Source organism: Dreissena polymorpha, chromosome 9 (assembly GCF_020536995.1).
Source record: "Dreissena polymorpha isolate Duluth1 chromosome 9, UMN_Dpol_1.0, whole genome shotgun sequence".
Classification (NCBI taxonomy): domain Eukaryota; kingdom Metazoa; phylum Mollusca; class Bivalvia; order Myida; family Dreissenidae; genus Dreissena; species Dreissena polymorpha.
The window spans coordinates 9,352,789-9,372,774 of record NC_068363.1 but is presented as its reverse complement, the minus strand read 5'-3'; the positions used below and the strand labels follow the sequence as shown (position 1 = coordinate 9,372,774).

Here is a 19,986-nt window from a genome sequence, read left to right as displayed (position 1 = left end):
CTGCACATTTTGAGTGGTGAAAGGTCAAGTTCAACCTTCAAGGTCAAAGGTAAAAAAATAAAAACCATAAATTTTCATAACTTTTTGCCCCCAGATGGGATGATCAGGGGCATATAGTTTTTGGCCTGTCTGTCTCTCATTCCGTCATTCTGTCCCAAAACTTTAACCTTACAGTAAAGTTTTGCAATAACTTTTGAAATATTGAATATAGCAACTTGATATTTGGCATGCATGTGTATCTCATGGAGCTGCACATTTTGAGTGGTGAAAGGTCAAGGTCATCCTTCAAGTTCAAAGGTTAAAAAAAAGCGGCGCATTAGGGGGCATTGTGTTTCTGACAAACACATCTTTTGTTCACCATAAAATGAAGGCAATATATCTAGTTTATTAAAGATAAACTTCTTGGAATTTGAATGGACCTTAGTAAAATTATATTTTTATAAAAAGTTATTGGTGGATAAATCTTGATAGTTATTAATAATGTATGTTTATGATTTTTTCATTTAACAGACACCTCTTTGATTCGTGGCACAATTCTTTACAAATGCTCAGACGGAGCACTCTCAGTTCGTATGTTCCTCAGGACGAGTTCAGGAGGTTTCCTGTCCCTGAATGACACTCTCGTGGAACAGGGTTATGCAATCAACATTGAAGGTACTATTTTTGTCTTTGCTACCAAACGATTCTCAAATTATGTTTGCGTTTTTATGGTTTGTGCTCTGTTTGTCTGTCAGTCTGTCTGTCAGTCTGTCACACTTTTCTGGATCCTGCGATAACTTAAAAAGTTCTTCATATTTTTCATGAAACTTGAAACATGGACAGATGGTGGAGTTTCACCAGTTGGGGACCATATTGCTTGGCAATCACTTGTTTATTGTGGTGTACACCAACCGTTCACAATTACACAAAAAAGACAATGATATACTGTAAACTATTCATCTGAAACTAATTTTTGTAGATTCTCATGGGTCAGCTCATCAGTAATATAAAAAGTTAACGTCTTTAGCCCTTTATCAGATATACACATCTTTAAGATCCAATAAATTTGATTTATTTTAGGAATTCAGATAATGTTTCATTTAAGCTGTAAAAGGATTTAATACAAGTTTTATGTTGTTTGCTGCTTATCAGTATTCAGGGGAGCCTTTAAAACTTTAATATAGAAAGAAATGTCTTAAATTAAATATAACTTTCTAATTGACTATAATTAATGCGTAAAAATATGTATCTAAGTTCAGGTTTTATGCTGTTTGCTGCTCATCAGTATCCATGGGTTAGAAATAATGCCTTTGAAACTTAAACATAGTAAGAAAGGTCTTAAATTAAATATAACTTTCTATTTGACTACAAATGCATGAAAATAGGTATCTAAGTGGTAAAGGGTTAAGTTCTCTCTTAGAGTGGTAATGTTCTCATTCCATATTATTTTTGTTGTTATTCTTTCAGATGAGGAATCTGGATTTGCAGGTGAAGAGGCTCCAATATCGGTTGAGGACAAAATTCGAGAAAAATGCCGGAAAGAAAGAGAGGAAGTTCGTCTGCAGCTTGCTGCGGCTGAATTCGACCCTCATCCTGTTGGTTGTCATGGAAATGTTCAGAAAGAAGTGAGTGATGATCATGAACGCTGGATCAATGTGAAAACATCTTCATTTACCGAAAGAAAAAGCCCGATTTCAATAGACCAAATGTTGGAGAAGGAAAAACACCCTCCAGTTGTTTTTGAAAGTGAAGACGAAATGAAACATTCGAATAGTAAAGCACGACAGAACTCAAGACGCCAGAGTTCTCAGGATGACTACCTTCGGGAGAGGCTGTACAGTAATAGTTCCATGCACAGCACATGCTCAGTGCCCTCAAAGCGCACTGAGGTTGTCCGACACTCTGGTTATCAGTCTATGGACGAGAAACTCTCGAGCAGAATCCTAGGCAGATCGGTGATGAACCCAGAACAGTGTGACGATTTACTTGAAACTGATCAGGGCTTTGAAAATAGGGCGGATTTAAAACCTTTTAAATCAAATCTAAATAGTGGTGTTCCGGATGATAGTGATGGGCAAGAAATTTCTATGGATTGCAGCCAAATAAACAAGATTGATAAGGGTTCAAGAGTACTCAGTCAGGGAAGTTACATATCAAGCAATTCTATTCAATTACAGTACTTAAGTGACAGTGGAATCATAAGCAGCAATAGACCAAAGGGAAGAGGTTTAGTGTCTAGTCTAGGAGTGGGGGGTGAGCCCTTGCAGGGCAGCGGAAGGGGTTTGTTTGTTGGAAGGGGATTCCGATCCCCAGTGGGATCCTTTAGTAGCCACAGTGACTCGGGTGACAGTAAGGGTAGGCCGAGGGAAAGGATTTCAGGGTCGTATTCTGATGGTGTGATTGCCAAAGGATGTAGCAAAATTTTCCAAATTTACAACGTTGGACGTGGGATGTCAAGTTTTGATAAAGATTTGAGCAAAGTACCTAGTGCTAGAGGAACCGTGTCAGCTGAAACAATCACTGCACAAGGTGAAACTGTCCATAATTACCATTTCTCAAAAAGCACAAAAGCAGTCCATGATCCCTCTAAATCAGCATGCGACCAGTTTACAAATGATGTAGAACAACCCTCACTGAGAGAGGCATGTGGAAATGCCATGTCAATTGCATCCAATCCTCTTCAAGATTACAGCCATAGCCAAAGAGCTTTTAGTGACTCAGAAACTCCCCGTAGAAATTTGTCTGGTCCAAGAAACATATCCCGTGGCAAAGCCTTGCTTGGCGACTCAAAGCAAGTATTTTCATCTCATTCAAATGACATCACAGTCAATCGACCAATCGTTTCTTTGGGACAGACCTCTTTGTCCAATCAGCTGCTCCTGCCTGACGTGGTATCTGCCTCCATGAAAGGGCAGCTGGCTTTTACAAAGGCTAGAATTCCACTGGAAACTGGAAAGCTGAAATCAGCCTCATCTGCAGGCAGCAGCAGACTGTAAGTGGCAATACTCTTTTGAATGACCTTGTAAGATGCAAATGTTTGTTGTTTTTTTTAATTGAAACTTATCATTTTTATTAGCTCAGCGTTTTCGGAGAAAACCCGAGGTATTGTCATAACCAGCTCACTAGGTCAAAGGTCAAGGTCACTGTGACCTTTAAATTATTATTTTTTAATCTGACAAGCTTTCATTTGTTCCAAACTGCACCCTTAACTGAGTGTGACACCCGTTATTAGGTGCTCTTGTTTTAAATGAATATTGCTTGAAGTGTAATTCTTAACAAGGCTTGATAGTACTATTCATAAGCATTTATTTCTTTGCATCTGGGTATTCCAGAGCTATTCTTTTAGCAACGTGGTCATGGTGAGCTTTTGGGATCACCTTTTGTCCATCATGTGTCAACCGTAGTCAACATTAGCCATGCAAACTCTATAGAGGCCACATTTATTGTCAGATCTGCATGAAACTTGGTCTTAAGATTTGGTTGATTGATCTTGGCCGAGTTCAAAACTGGATCATGTGATTTCAAAAACTAGGTCACTGGGTAAAATAAAAAAAGCTTTGTTAAAACTCTAAAAGTCCCATTTATTGTCCAACTTGTGCAATAATAAATCGCATTCATTGTCCAACTATTGAAACTTGGTCAGAATATTTTTATGCTCCCCGAAATAAAATTTCGGCGGAGCATATAGTTGCCAGTTTGTCCTTCCTTACTTCCTTCCGTCACACTTTTGGTACCGTTTCTCATAGTTCCTTCAATACTTTACCAATCGCTTTCATATTAATCATGTAGGTACCTTGCATGGACCTCTACTTTTTGATGAGGTTTGAGGTCACTGGGGTCAAGGTCAAGGTCACCGAGGCTAATAATAGACTTCCTTCTGTCACACTTTTTTTACAGTTTCTCATAGCGCCTTCAATACTTAACCAATCGCTTTCATATTTGGCGTGTAAGTACCTTGCATGGACCTCTACCTTTTGATGAGGTTTGAGGTCACTGGGGTCAAGGTCAAGGTCACCAAGGCTTATAATAGACTTCCTTCTGTCACACTTTTGCTACCGTTTCTCATAGTGCCTTCAATACTTTACCAATCGCTTTCATATTTGGCATGTAGTTACCTTGCATGGACCTCTACCTTTTGATGAGGTTTGAGGTCACTGGGGTCAAGGTCAAGGTCACCGAGGCTAATAATATACTTCCTTCTGTCACACTTTTGCTACCGTTTCTCATAGCGCCTTCAATATTTTACCTATCTCTTTCATATTTGGCATGTAGGTACCTTGCATGGACCTTTACCTTTTGATGAAGTTTGAGGTCACTGGGGTCAAGGTCACCGAGGCTAATAACAGATTTTTTTAGGTGTTTATTAACACATACGTTGACAAAGCGCATCATTGGGGAGCATCCATCAGTTTCACTGAAATTCTTGTTCCCTATGATATATCAGCTGAGTTCAAAAATGGTTCCAGTCAGTTGAAAAACATGGCCGCCAAGAGGGCAGTTATCCTTATATGGCTTAAGTAAAACGTTGTTAATACTCTAGAAGTCACATTTGAAGTCCAATATTCATGAAGCGTTGTCAGAATATTAGTCCTTATAAAATCTAAGCTGAGTTCCAAAATGGGTCTGGCCCTACAAAAAACATAGCCACTAGGGGGTAGCGCACTTATTCAGAACATTTGTTCTTATGATATCTCAGCTGAGTTCCAAAATGGTTCCAGTTTGTTGAAAAATGGCCACCAGGGGTTGGGCAGTTTTCCTTATTTAGCTACAGTATAACCTTGTTTACACAAGGCCAAAAAAAAAAGGTCCGTTTCTGGTCTCCTTGGAGAAAAAAAACAAGGTCGGTAGGTAGGGATTATTTTTTTCGGGTACTAAAATGGAAGGCTACTAAATCTTATAATAAGAAATACATGTATACATATGCTTTGTTTGCTTGCTATTACATCTTATATGAAATATGAACGAAAATGAACGCATTTTTTTTTTTTTTTTTTTTGGCAACCCCAATAAAAGTTGAGGGTCAGCGCCGATTCAGGAGACACGGTCGGGCGCTCCGAAACGGACCTTTTCTTTTTTGGCCCAATGTGCTCATGGTGATCTTTTAGAATCAACTTTTTTCTGTAGAGCGTCGTCTGTCGTCAATATTTGCCTTGTTAACACTCTAGAGGCCACATTTATTGTCTAATCTGCATGAACTTGTGTCTGAAGATTTGTTTGGATGATCTCTTGGTCGAATTTGAAACTTGGTCATGTGACGTCAAGTACTAGGTAACACGGTCAAATTAAATAAAAGTATTGTTTACAATCTAGAAGTCACATTTATTGTCCAATCTTCATGAAACTTGTTCAGAATATTTGTTCCAATGATATCTCAGCTGAGTTCCAAAATGGTTTTGGTTTGTTGAAAACATGGCTGAAAGGGAGCAGGGCAGTTTTCCTAAAAACCTTGTAAACACTCTAGAAGTCACATTTTTAGTCCAATCTTCATGAAAATTATTCAGAATATTTGTTCGTATGATATCTCAGCTGAGTTCTTTAATGGTTACAGTCTGTTGAAAAACATGGCTGTGATGGGACAGGGCAGTTGTCCTTAAACGGCTTTATAGTCTAACTTTGCTAATACTCTACTTATAAATTACCAATCTACACTGTGAATGAAATTTATGCATATTCGAGTCAGTGATTATTTTTGCGTTATCGTACAATCCTTTGTATAGCGCGCAGTTTTTTGCTTCCAAATTTCAAATTAAAAAGTTGGTGCGCGTTATACATTGATACAATGCTTTCCTTGCTGTTAAATTGCGAATAATACATTTAGGAATCGTAAATAATTATAATAGCCGCCATTTTTGTATTCCAGAAAACTGCTCCCTATAATCTTACAGACTGAAGGGCCGTTGTCGTTATTTACAAAAAATAAAATGTTTGAATAAAGTATGCGAACATTTATTTGTCTGTGTTTGTGCACTTCTACATTGGCAGCTTATGTTGGACTGGTAAAGGTATTTGGTCTTTTTTTGCAGGAAACCTTAGGTGTGAACAGGGACTTTTTAAGTGTTTTCCAGTTTGGTCCAGGTTTTTGGCGCATTCATTGTTCATCACATTCACGCCTGGGTGACGCGACAAACAATTTCCCAACTTCAATACTGACATATCAACTGTCTCCCATGTGCCACTAAGTTTTATTCAGCATTCAAATTTAAAGCCATGCTTTCCCCGAGGAAGAATGACATGATGTACATGAATTCTTATTTTCTCACGTTTTACACGAAATGCACGAAGACTGTTAATCTGTTGCTAGAAAATTACAAAATTGTCAAAAAAGAATAGTGCTATGCAACCCATGCTCCTAATCCTAATGACGCTTCCTATTTTGAATGCTTACCGGTAATTAAGCTTTCCAATGCCCCGGATTATTGGATTGCGCAATAGTAAAATGACGGCCATTTTCGGTCCGATTTGGCGGTTTTATTGTCTTTAAATATTTTTATGCCCCCCTTCGAAGAAGAGGGGGTATATTGCTTTGCACATGTCGGTCTGTCCGTCTGTCGGTCTGTTGGTCAGTCCGTCCACCAGGTGGTTTCCGGATGATACTCAAGAACGCTTGGGCCTAGGATCATGAAACTTCATAGGTACATTGATCATGACTTGCAGATGACCCCTATTGATTTTGAGGTAACTAGGTCAATGGTCAAGGTCACGGTGACCCGAAATAGTAAAATGGTTTTTGGATGATAAGTTAAGAACGCATACGCGGCCAACAGGGCGAACTCTGAACAATATACCTGAAGCAACTGGTCTGTAATCCTAAATCTATAATTATCAGTCCAATGAAACATCATCATTTGAGTAAAATAAAGTGGATCAGTAAAAATATTATCAGAATATGAGATTTTTTTGTATATTTTGTATATTAAATATTGTGTTCATGTTTAATTTTGTTGATTATTATAAATGTAAGCAGGACAGGGGAGGTAATACACTATTATATCTTTCTTATATACAGGGGAAACAAATGCAATAAGTTTAAATTTCATGTTTAATAAATAGAGGATATTTGTTCATGTCAGTGTGAGATCATTTGTTATTTTTTTCATTGTCCCTTGTAGTGCTGCAACAATATACCGGTATATCGGTATATATCGCAATACGCAATACGCATATTGTATTGCGATACGATTTTCGTCATACCGGTACGAAAAATTTACAAACATGCATCTACATTTCGTTCAGAAAAGCCATCCAAAATAATGATATCAAGGTAAACAAAACAAAGCGGTATTTTGTAAAAATAAATTGTAACGTAAAAATTACATTCTAAAAAGTCTATTATACAGAGTAGCGTTGTTACATGGGAGCATTTATTCTATGCTTTAAAACGAATTATCGTTGAATTAATTACGCACAACTAAATGTTTCGTTCGATTCTGAAATGAGCATTATAAAATTTGTAATCCGAATTCCAGAAACACGCTTCCGAAATGTAATGCTAAAGCAACAATAAAAAACGTGCTTTATTCTTATTCTCTTATATCAAAAGCGCACAAAAATTATACAGACATGTAGAACGTCGCGTGGAAAGTGTGGGTGTATTTGTGTTGTATAAAACGGGAACATCACGTCAGGCGATTTACGCGTGTTCAGTGGGAAAATAAACGCCCGATTGAAAGTTATTTCATCACATCTTTAAATAGTAACAAATGCCAAAATGTATTTGATATTTAAGAAAATTGGCGAATGTAAGTGTTTTGTGTTATTCTTGAGCATTTTTATAGTAAACATTTACCAGAATTTGCTTTAAAACTGGAATATACGGGATTATCGGGTAATTGGCGAATTATAATTCTGGTACAAGTAAGCAATATATTGCAATATATTGCAATGCGGGTTTTTGAACTGAAAATATATCGCAATACGCTTTTTGGCGTATTGTTGCAGCACTAGTCCCTTGACATATTGCTTTTATATTTTGCATACTTGTTTACCAACATCACCCCAACCTATATTTCCCCCCCCAACCTCACCCCCCCCCCATTTTTTTTAAATATCTAATAAATTACCCCACCCCACATTATACCCCTTTCTCCCCCCCACCCCCCTACCCCCACCCCCCCAAAAAAAAACAAACAAACATTTTTTTAAACATCTAATAAATTACCACACCCCAAATTATACCCCCCTCTCACATCCCACCCCCTCCTACCCCCCGACCGCCCCCCCCCCCAATTTTTTTTTTAAACATCAAAAAAAATGACCCCACCCCACATTATACCCTCTAACCCCCTACCTCCCCCCACCCCCCCATTTTTTTTTAAACAAATTACCTCCCATTATACCCCCCTCTCACTCCCCCACCCCCCCTCTCCCTACACCCCCTACCCCCCCCCCCCCACCCCCCAAAAAAAAGTTTGTTTTTTTTAAACATCTAATAAATAACCATTATACCCCCCTCTCACCCCTCTCATCCACCCCCACCCCCCACCCCCCCCCCCCAATTTTTTTTTTAAACATCTAATAAATAACCACACCCCACATTTTACCCCCCTATCACCCCCCCTACCCCCCCCCCCAATTTTTTTCCTTTTTTATTTTTGAAAGATCGTCTAAGGAATTATTGAATATGAACAATTTCCCCATGATGGCTTACTGTCAAGCACTCAAATAGGCGAGTCCTCTGACAGCTCTTGTTAGGTCACAAGGTCAAAGGTCAAGGTCACAGTGACTCGAAATAGTAAAATGGTTTCTGGATGATAACTCAAGAATGCTTACACCTAGGATCATGAAACTTCATAGGTACATTACTCATGACTGGCAGATGACCCCTATTGATTTTCAGGTCACTAGGTCAAGGTCACAGTGACTTGAAAGAGTACAATGGTTTCCGGATGATATCTTACATTAGGTCAAAGGTCAAGGTCACAGTGACAAAAAACGTATTCACACAATGGCTGCCACTACAACTGACAGCCCATATGGGGGGCATGCATGTTTTACAAACAGCCCTTGTTTTCTCCATTTTTTGCATTCATAAAACAGCCTGCGCGCTATACATGGGAGCGCGCTATACGAGGGAAAATTCGGTATATTTTGCAGGCTGGGCCTTATGGAATGGGAAACATTGTGCGATAAACCGTGCAGTTGGGAAACATTAAAGATATAAAATTGATTATAAAAAACAGTATTTAATGTGTTTAATTGTGCATGCTAAAGTGCATTTTTAGCTCACCTGATTGCTCAGGTGAGCTTTTGTGACCGGTCTTTGTCCGTCCGTCCGTCCGCCCGTCCGTCCACATTTGTTCGTAAACACTCTAGAGGCCACATTTATTGTCCGATCTTCATGAAACTTGGTCAGAAGCTTTGTCCCAATGAAATCTCGGTTGATTACGAAACTGGGTCGTGCCGGGTCAAAAAGTAGGTCACTAGGAAAAAAAAAAGAAAAACTTGTAAACACTGTAAAAGTCACATTTTATGCCCAATCTAAATGTAACTTTGTCAAAATGTTTGTCTTAATGATATGTTGGTTGAGTTCAAAAGTGGTTCCGGTCCGTTGAAAACATGGCCGCAACTGGGCGGGGCAGTTTTCCTTATTTGGCTATAGAGAAACCTTGTAAACACTCTAGAAGTCACAATTTTTGCCTAATCATCATGAAAGTTGGTCAAAAGATTGGTTTTATTCAAATCTCGGACGAGTTTGAAAATGATCCAGATCGGTGAAGAAACATGGCTGCCAGCGGGCGGGGCATTTTTCTCAATATGTATATAGTGACAACATGTGAACACTCTAGAAGTCACATTTTTGGCCCAATTTTCATGAAATTTGGTCAGAACATTTGTTTCCTTCATATGAGAGTTGAGTTCGAAAATGGTTCCGGTCAGTTGAATAACATGGCTGCCAGGGGTGGGGGAGGGGGAGGGGGCAGTTTTCCTTATTTGGCTATAGAGAAACCTTGTAAACACTCTAGAAGTCACAATTTTTGCCCAATCATGAAAGTTGGTCAAAACATGGCTGCCAGTGGGCGGGGCCTTTTTTCTCTATATGTATATAGCGAAAACATGTGAACACTCTAGAAGTCACATTTTTGGCTCAATTTTCATGAAATTTGGTCAGAACATTTGTTTTTAGCTCACCTGATCGATAGCTCGGGTTGAGCTATTGTGATCACTCACAGTCCGGCGTCCGTCCGTCCGTCTGTCTGTCTGTCTGTCTGTTAACAATTTGTAAACATCTTCTTCTACTAAACCATTGAGCCAATTTCAACTAAATTTCATGTGGAGCATCCCTAGGTCATGGGACAAAAGAATTGTTAAAAAAAATTTGATCACATAACCAAGATGGCCACCATGACCATATATGGTAAAAACCTTAAAAAATCTTCTTGTCAGAAACCGCTCATCAGATTTTCAAAAAATTTCACAGGGATGACCTTTGAAGGCTCCCCTGAAAAAGTTGTTCAAAGAAATTTGATTCGTCAAAAAAACATGGCCGCAGGAGCTCGTTGAACTTTGCATGTTTATTCGTTTTTGCCTATTTTGTGAAAACTTTCAAAAATCTTCCACATTTTTTGTCTGATCCTTTCCAAATTTGCACAGTGTCTTTATATCAATGAGGACACGAACCCTACAAAAAATGAGCATTATTGGTCCATGAAGTACAGAATTACCTTCCCTTAAATTGAGAAAATGGTGTTTATATGCAATAAAGTCCAAATTTTTCATCCAATTCTTTCCAAACTTGTAAGGATTTAGCATGGTTCAAACAAGGGAAACAACTACAGTTTATGCATGTTCTTTTTATTACAGATTTGCCTCCCTTTAATTCATTCAAAATCTCATTTTACAGCAGAGATTCCAAATCTGACCTGTAAATGAGCCCCATATTTACTGCCAGTGCTAGGTTACCTTTTCCCATTTGATCATTCTTAAGCAGTCTTCGAAATTAGCACACGCCCGATCGCCCGTGGCGAGTAAAATTACTGCCGGGCACATACAAAAATTCACGTTTGTGGCCCGCCGGGCATGTAAATTATTGAAGCCAATTGACAGTTTATAAAAAAAAATCGTAAGCGGTTCTTGATATTTGCAGATCTATTTTTCAATTTTGCGAGCAAACACCTTGCCGTAAGTTGTAAAACAATGAAATTCGATTGGTTTAACAACACACACCTGCTTGCACACGTCATCGTTATTGTTTTTGACCGATGCAGTTCGGTCACATTCGGTTCTTATCGACGGTTTCTCTAGACATTAATCGAGAAGATGCTATTTGAACCGATCATTTCAATCAAGTAATACGCTTCCGTTTTTGTCAATGTAAACAAATGTCATTGTCGACATAGAGGCTATGCAGTATCTTAGGTATGTTGATGGAGCTAAGCCCGATAAAGCACTTCCAAAATAGAAAATTGACAATGATTTAGAGAAAAAGGAAGCCAAGAAATGGTACGAGGACACCAGAAAACGCTCTTTTCAAGAGCACTGGTGTAACGATCGACCGTCTTAATTCAAGTGACTGATTAGATGTAGTTGTATTCACTACTATTGAAACAAATGTTCTGCTTTACTATGTGTAGCATGTAAGTGTTAAAATGTTGTGATTTGTTTTAATTTTGGTTAAAAAAGTTTGGGCATGTAAAAAATATGTTAGGCATGTAAAAATTCTTAAGTAACTGGCCCGACTGGCAAGTAACTTTTCAATGCTAATTTCGAAGACTGCTTAAGTATTGGTCTTGTAATGCTGCTACTGCTACTGCTACTGCTACTACTACTACTACTACTACTACTACTACTACTACTACTACTACTACTACTACTACTACTACTACTACTTCTACTACTACTACTACTACTACTACTTCTACTACTACTACCACTACTACTTCTACTACGACTACTACTACTACTACTACTACTACTACTACTACTACTACTACTACTACTACTACTACTACTACTACTACTACTACTACTAGTACTACTCCTTCAACTACTACTACTAGTACTACTACTACTACCACCACCACCACCACCACCACCACCACAGCCGCCGCCACCACCACCACCACCACCACCACCACCACCACAGTGACAAAAAACGTATTCACAAAATGGCTGCTACTACAACTTATAGCCCATATAGGGGGGCATGCATGTTTTACAAACAGCCCTTGTTTCTATAGGATTTTAACCACAACTGTTCATGTTTATCTCCGACACATATTTTTAGGTCACCTGTCATGAAGTGACACGGTGAGCTTATGTGATCGTGTGATGTCCGGCGTCCGTTGTGCGTGCCTGTGTGTGTCCGTGCGTGCGTCCGTCCGTCAACAATTTGTTTGTGTAGACAGTAGAGGTCACAGTTTGCATCCAATCTTGATGAAATTTGGTCAAAATGTTTATCTTGATGAAATCCGGTTTGGGATTGTATTTGGGTCATCTGGGGTCAAAGACAAGGTCACTAGGTCAAATAATAGAACAACCTTCTGTAGACAATAGAGGTCACAGTTTTCATCCAATCTTTATGAAATTTGGTCAGAATGTTTATCTTGATGAAATCTGGGTTGGGATTTTATTTGGGTCATCTGGGGTCAAAAACTAGGTCACTAGGTCAAATAATAGAAAAACCTTGTGTAGACATTAGAGATCACCGTTTTCATCCAACCTTTATGAAATTTGGTCAGAATTCTTGATGAAATCTGGGTGGGATTGTATTTGGGTCATCTGGGGTAAAAATCTAGGTCAAATAAATAGAAAAACCTTGTGTTGACAATAGAGGTCACAGTTTTCATCCAATATTTATGAACTGTGGTCAGAATGTTTATCTTGATGAAAGCTGGATTGGGATTGTATTTGGGTCATCTAGAGTCAGGAACTAGGTCAATAGGTCAAATCATAGATAAACATTGTGTAGACAATAGAGGTCATAGTTTTCATCTGATCTTAATGAGTCAGGTGAGCGATTCAGGGCCATCATGGCCCTCTTGTCTTGATATGAGAGTTGAGTTCGAAAATGGTTCTGGTCAGTTGAATAACATGGCTGCCGGGGGGGGGGGGGGGGAGCAGTTTTTCCTTATTTGGCTATTATAGAAACCTTGTAAACACTCTAGAAGTCAAAATTTTTGCCCAATCATCATGAAAGTTGGTCAAAACATTGGTTTTATTGATATCTCGGACGAGTTTTAAAATGGTCCAGATCGGTGAAAAAACATGGCGGCCAGTGGGCGGGGCATTTTTCTCTATATGTATATAGTGAAAACGTGAACACTCTTGAAGTCACATTTTTGGCCCAATTTTGAGTTTGAAAATGGTTCCGGTCAGTTGAATAACATGGCTGCCAGGGGGGGGGGGGGGGCAGTTTTCTTATATTTATATAATAAAAAAAGCTTGTGAACACTCTAGAAGTCACATTTTTTGCCCAATCATCATGAAACTTGGTGAAAAGATTGGTTTTATATATATCACATAATTAATGCCATAATTATTGCCCTTAGATTGTTCAAATTTTCATTATATTATACACAATCCTTGTAAACACTCATGAGGTCACACTTTTGTTTCAGATTTTATGAATCTTGGTCATAATATTTATTTTTGTAAGCAAAGTTTGATGTTTGGTAAGGGGGGTCTACTAAAATATAGTTCACCAGGTCAGATCTTACAAAAACAAAATCACTCCATATGCCAGAGTTTTGGTTCAATAATGATGAAACTTGACCAGGATGTTTGTCTGGACAATATCTAGGTCAAGTTTGACATTTGGTAAAGATTGAATGAACCGACTCCTCAGGTGAGCGAACTAGGGCCATGTTGGCCCTCTTGTTAAATTTACATTATATAGTACTACAGAATTATCTAAATGTATAATTAACTCAATAAACCAATTATTGAGTTCATTGGATAAGTTTGGCATCTTTTGGGGGATAGTATGGTCAGATTTTGGGGAAAAACAGTTAATTCTTGCCATTGGGAAACACAAAAATCACTTATGACATTTATGATCTCCATGAGGTCATCTAAATATTAATTCTGCCGATAAGATATACAGTAAAATTGAAAAAAATAAAAATTTCAAGAGGATTATTATGATGATGATTGGTTGGGGGTGAACAGCAACAAACATGTTTTATGCCATCTGAATACCTTTTATTAAATATTCTCAAAATTTCAAGTAGTAATATTTAAAATTACTTAAGGGAGAAACAACTGACGATAATTATGCCCCCGGATCGAAAGATCGGGGGTATATTGTTTGTGGCCTGTCTTTCTGTCTGTCGTTGTGTTAATCATTGTGTGTGTCACAAAACTTTAACCTTGGTTAAAGTTTTATAACTTTTGCAATATTGAAGATAGCAACTTCATATTTGGCATGCATGTGTATCTCCTGATGCTGCACATTTTGAGTGATGAAAAGTCAAGGTCAATTTCATCCTTCAAGGTCAAAGGTCGAATATTGTATTTTTCGTTCTTAAACTTTAACCTTCGTTAGAGTTTGGTCATAACTTTTTGAATATTGAAGATAGGAACTTGATATTTGGCATGCATGTGTATCTCATGAAGCTGCACATTTTTTGAGTGGCTAAAGGTCAAGGTCATTGTTCAAGGTCAAAGGTCAAATTTATGGCTTCAAAGCGGCGCAATAGGGGGCATTGTGTAACACATCTCTTGTTTGAATTGTGTTTGACCTCCAATTATGAATTCATGGCTTGTCTGGGATCCACTCTAATCTCTCCAATTTAACCCATTCAGCTAACTGCTTATCAGCAAGCAATTAACCCTTACCTTAGAAACTATTTTGGCACATTTGTAGTCCCTTAGAAAGTTAAACTTAATTAAAGACTTTTCTTACTAAATTTAAGTTTAAAGGCTTTATTTCCAACCCTTAGATACTGATGAGCAGCAAACAGCATAAAACCTGAGCAGACTGTGAGTTATTCGCAGGCTGTTCTGGTTTTATGCTGTTTACACATAGCCATTTTTACTTCCAGGGCCCTCGTTTTGCACTTTTTACCGCCAAATATCGGCGGCTTCCCCCATGAACAAAGTTTACTTTTTAACCAGGTTTTCCGAAGGAAAAAACTGGTTATTAGATTGGCGAATGCGGGCGGGCTGGCTGGCGGGCTGGCGGAACAAGCTTGTCCGGGCCATAACTATGTCGTTCATTGTCAGATTTTAAAATCATTTGGCACATTTGTTCACCATCATTGGACGGTGTGTCGCGCGAAATAATTACGTCGATATCTCCAAGGTCAAGGTCACACTTTGAGTTCAAAGGTCAAAAATGGCCATAAATGAGCTTGTCTGGGCCATAACTATGTCATTTATTGTGAGATTTTAAAATCATTTGGCACATTTGTTCACCATCATGGGACGGTGCGTTGCATGAAAGAATCACGTCAATATCTCCAATGTCAAGGTTGCCACGACTAAAAATAGATTAATTTTCAAACAAACTTACAAAGGGGGTTAATTTTGTTTGTTCTTTTCAAAAGTTCCGTTTGAGTTGTCTCCCTTTATCAGATTTTTTTTCACAATGAAAACATGGTTTTGTGACAATTTTGTCCCTTGTCTCCCCTTTTTCAGCTAAAAATTCCCCCTCACAAAAAAAAAAATATTGTTTTTTTTAAATACTTTTATACCTATGATGCCAGCTGGTATAATGCTACTAACCTTTGATTAAATGTATATTTATGTAAATCACATTAAAATATAGCAATTTTAGGTGTTGAATGGTTGGTGAAAAGATCTTCTAAAATTCCCCTTTTCGCCCAAAATGACACGAAATTCCCCCTTATGAGGGATGTGGGTGGCTTCCCCTGGGGGAAGAGAGGATCCTGGCTTCTGAGTGGGAAAGGGTTAATACTCTATTGACTTGACTGTGCTTTTGAAATGGCCATGTGAAAAAGTCAGTGATGATTGTGTAACAGGCTTGCAGCTTAGATTCCCTTAGTCCCTAGAAATAGGCCCCAGCTGGGAATAGGCAACAAAGACCTTCAGACTGATAGGAGTGGAAAGCACATTTTTATGGAACAGAGTTTATTGAGCTTATTCATGAGGTTGGATGTTTTGGTGTGATTATCAAAGATTTGTGCTTTAAACAGGGTTGATTGTTGTTTGGATTGGAAAATATCATTGCATGGTGAGTCTGAAAATAGTTCCATTATGTGTAAAAACAAGGCCCTCAGGTGGGTGGCAGTTTTCTTTTTTTTATCGCTATAGTTAAACATTGTGAATCCTCTTAAAAGTCGCATTTGAGTTCAATCTTAATGAAATATGCGGAGAACATATTTTCTTATGATACATGTATCTTGATTATATTTATAATTTGAAAATGGTTACAGTGCTCTGAAGAACATGGTTTCTAGGGTGGGGAGCAAATTTCCTCTTGTTATCCCAACGCTTTTCAATGCCTGGGGATATTGTGGTTATCTCTGCAGTCTGTCCGTCCGTCTTGGCCACTATCTCTTCCTACACTATTAGCACTAGAACCTTGAAACTTACATACATGGTAGCTAGTATGAGCATATATGCGACGGTGCACTATTCGGAATTTTGATCTGACTCCTGGGTAAAAAGTTATGTGGTGGTGGGGCAGTTTTCCTAATATGGCTATAGTAAAACCTTGTTAAGACAAATTAGTTTAGGTTATTATCCCCTGCCATAGGCGGAGGGATATTGTTTTGGCGTTTTCTGTCCGTCCGTCTTTCCGTCCGTCCGGCATTTTTGTGTCCTCTTGGAAGTGCTTTGGCAGATTTCATTGAAACTTGGCATGAGTATATATATGGATAAGAGGATGATGCATGCCAAATGTCATTGTACACCATCTGTTAATAACGGAGCTATGGCCCTTTGTATCTTGAAAAAATGTTCACTTTTGTGTCCGGAGCCATATCGTAGAAGTGCTTTGGCAGATTTCATTGAAACTTGGTATGAGTATATATATGGATAAGAGGATGATGCATGCAAAATGGTTTGTTTCTTGAAAAAAATAATATTTAATATAAGCTTAAAGCTTTATCTTCATCAACACATTAGTCAGAGCCATGAAACTTGCCATAGTTGTTCTGAATAACTGAATAACTGGGGGTGCTTCACATTCAAGCCCCATAATCCTAGGGGTCAAGGTCACACATTGAGGTCAAAGGTCACAAATTTGATGAATTATTCATTATTTAGTCATTCCTTTACTATGCATCAAGGGATTCTGTAATCACTGTCCACAATTGTTCTCCATTATTTAGCCGAGTGTCAATTATAAGATCCAGGTTGCTAGGGTCATGGTCAAAGTCACACACAAAGGTCAAAATCACACATTTTGATTAAATATGCCTTTTTATGTCCCCCACTATAGTAGTGGGGAACATATTGTTTTTGCCCTGTCTGTTGGTTGGTTGGTTGGTCTGTTGGTTGGTTGGTCTGTTTGCGCCATTTTTAACATTTTGCAATAACTTATTGAATATAGCAACTTGATATTTGGCATACATGTGTATCTCATGGAGCGGCACATTTTGAGTGGTGAAAGGTCAAGGTCATCCTTTAAGGTCAGAGGTCTAATATATGTGGCCAAAATCACTAATTTTATGAATACTTTTGCAATATTGAAGATAGCAACTTGATATTTGGCATGCATGTGTATCTCATGGAGCTGCACATTTTGAGTGGTGAAAGGTCAAGGGTATCCTTCAAGGTCAGAGTTCAAATATATGTGGCCCAAATCGCTTATTTTATGAAAACTATTGCAATATTGAAGATAGCAACTTTATATTTGGCATGCATGTGTATCTCATGGAGCTGCACATTTTGAGTGGTGAAAGGTCAAGGTCATCCTTCAAGGTCAGAGGTCAAATATATGTGGCCCAAATCGCTTATTTTATGAATACTTTTGCAATATTGAAGATAGCAACTTGATATTTGGCATGCATGTGTATCTCATGGAGCTGCACATTTTGAGTGGTGAAAGGTCAAGGTCATCCTTTAAGGTCAAATATATGGGTCAAAATTGCTCATGTAATGTCACTTTTGATATATTGAAGCTAGCAATTTTACATTTGAAATGCATGTGTATCTCATGGAGCTGCACATTTTGAGTGGTGAAGGGTCAAGGTCAAGGTCATCCTTCAAGGTCAAACATCATATAGGGGGAGATTTGTGTTTCACAAACACATCTTGTTAGTAAGGATTCTTCCATACTTAAATGGATTCTCAAAATGTCCTGATGTAATTGTTCTCGATTATCAGGCACAACCCTTCACTTTTACCTTTTCTTTTAGTTCTACACCCATCCATAAACAAAATTTATTTGGCGGGGGATATCAATTCAACGACTTTGCTTGTTTTACTTTATTAACTTCTTCATTTCAACACAGATTTACTTCAAATTGATACTGAACATCTCTTGTGACAATACGGTTAATCTTAACTATGCATGGCCCCATTACCAACCCTGGGGCGCCCTGCCCACATAGACCATGCCCACCCAAAATTTTGTTTTAACGTAACTTCATTTATTCACCAATTGACTTCAAATAAATACTGAACATCTCTTATGACAACACGGTCTATCTCGACCATCCATGTCCACATTACCCACCCCAGGGCAATTGATAAAGGTAAAGGCAGCTTGGTTCCCGTCCTCTTTCAAATGTATCGAGATGTCCACGGGTAATACTTCCCCGTACCCCCATTTTTTTTTTTCATACCCAATTTTTTTTCGTACCCACTTTTTTTGTACCCACATTTTTTTTGTACCCCAATTTTTTTTTCGTACCCAATTTTTTTTATTACCAAATTTTTTTCGTACCTTAATTTTTTTTGTACCCAAATTTTTTTTCCTACCCACATTTTTTTGGGGCATAATTTTATGGTACCCAAATTTTTTAGTACCCAAATTTTTTTTCTTACCCAATTTTTTTTTCCTACCCAAATTTTTATTCACCAATTGACTTAAAATAAATACTGAACATCTCTTATGACAACACGGTCTATCTCAACCATGTCCACATTACCCACCCCTGAGGGCCACACCAACATAGGCCTTGCTCACCCAAAATTGCCTTTTAATATAACATCTATGCAACGTGGGAATACAAGTCGGCCTCTGCCGCGCCATTTCTAGTTAACCTTGTGATATTATTGATGTTTCATAAAGTACTTTTATTATTTTGAACTCCACCTTCTCAGAGCAGGTGAGTCTTATGGGCCCATGGCCCTCTTGTTCTGACATTAGTGTAATCATTACATTGCCCTTTCTAATCCACATAACTAAGAAATAAAAGAGTTTTTTTTTTTTTAATTTGGAATGTTTAATTTACAAATTCACACTAGAAAAATGTTCTTTACAGGCCTGAAAGTTACACCAGTACCTTTTCTAGCTATTCTGGCAAAGGTGCAACAAAATCAGCAATTTTGACACAAACCACCAGTTCTATGACAACTCCTGAACCCATGGTTGCAAACAAGCAATCTCCTTTGATAATATATAAAGTTTCAGCTGTGATTATGGTGGAACATTTGTGTAATTGTATATCAAGTTACTGATGTTATTATGTTTGGATGTTTATATCCTATCTTTCATGGTTTTTTATGCCCCCGGATCAATTGATCGGGGGTATTTTGTTTTTGGCTTGTCTGTCATTGTGTTTGTCTGTCACATACTTTAACCTTTGTTAAACTTGGTTAAACTTGGTTAAACTTTTGAAATAACTTTTGCAATTTTGAAGATAGCAACTTGATATTTGGCATGCATGTGCATCTCATGGAGCTGCACATTTTGAGTGGTCAAAGGCCAAGGCCAAGATCATCCTTTAAGGTCAAAGGTCAAATATAAGGCTTCAGAGCGGTGCAATAGGGGGCATTGTGTTTCTGACAAATACATCTCTTGTTAACGTTAATATTAACCCTTTACCGCTAAGATATGTATTTTGACGCATTTGTTGTCCCATAGATAGTTTAATGTAATAAAATACCTTTCTTACTAAATTCAAGTTTTAAAGGCTTCATTTCCAACCCTTAGTT

The 19,986-nt window shown here is 38.1% G+C and overlaps 1 protein-coding gene across 1 annotated transcript in view; it reads left to right on the top strand.

Annotated features, from left to right (window-relative positions):
- Positions 1–19,509, top strand: part of LOC127844753 (uncharacterized) — a 55,692-nt gene extending 36,183 nt beyond the window's left edge. The window contains exons 9-11 of the mRNA XM_052375212.1: positions 511–654; positions 1,447–2,971; positions 19,314–19,509. Coding sequence (XP_052231172.1) covers positions 511–654; positions 1,447–2,971; positions 19,314–19,509 — 1,865 coding nt within the window. The remainder of the gene's footprint in view (positions 1–510; positions 655–1,446; positions 2,972–19,313) is intronic.
- Positions 19,510–19,986: the final 477 nt, after the last annotated feature.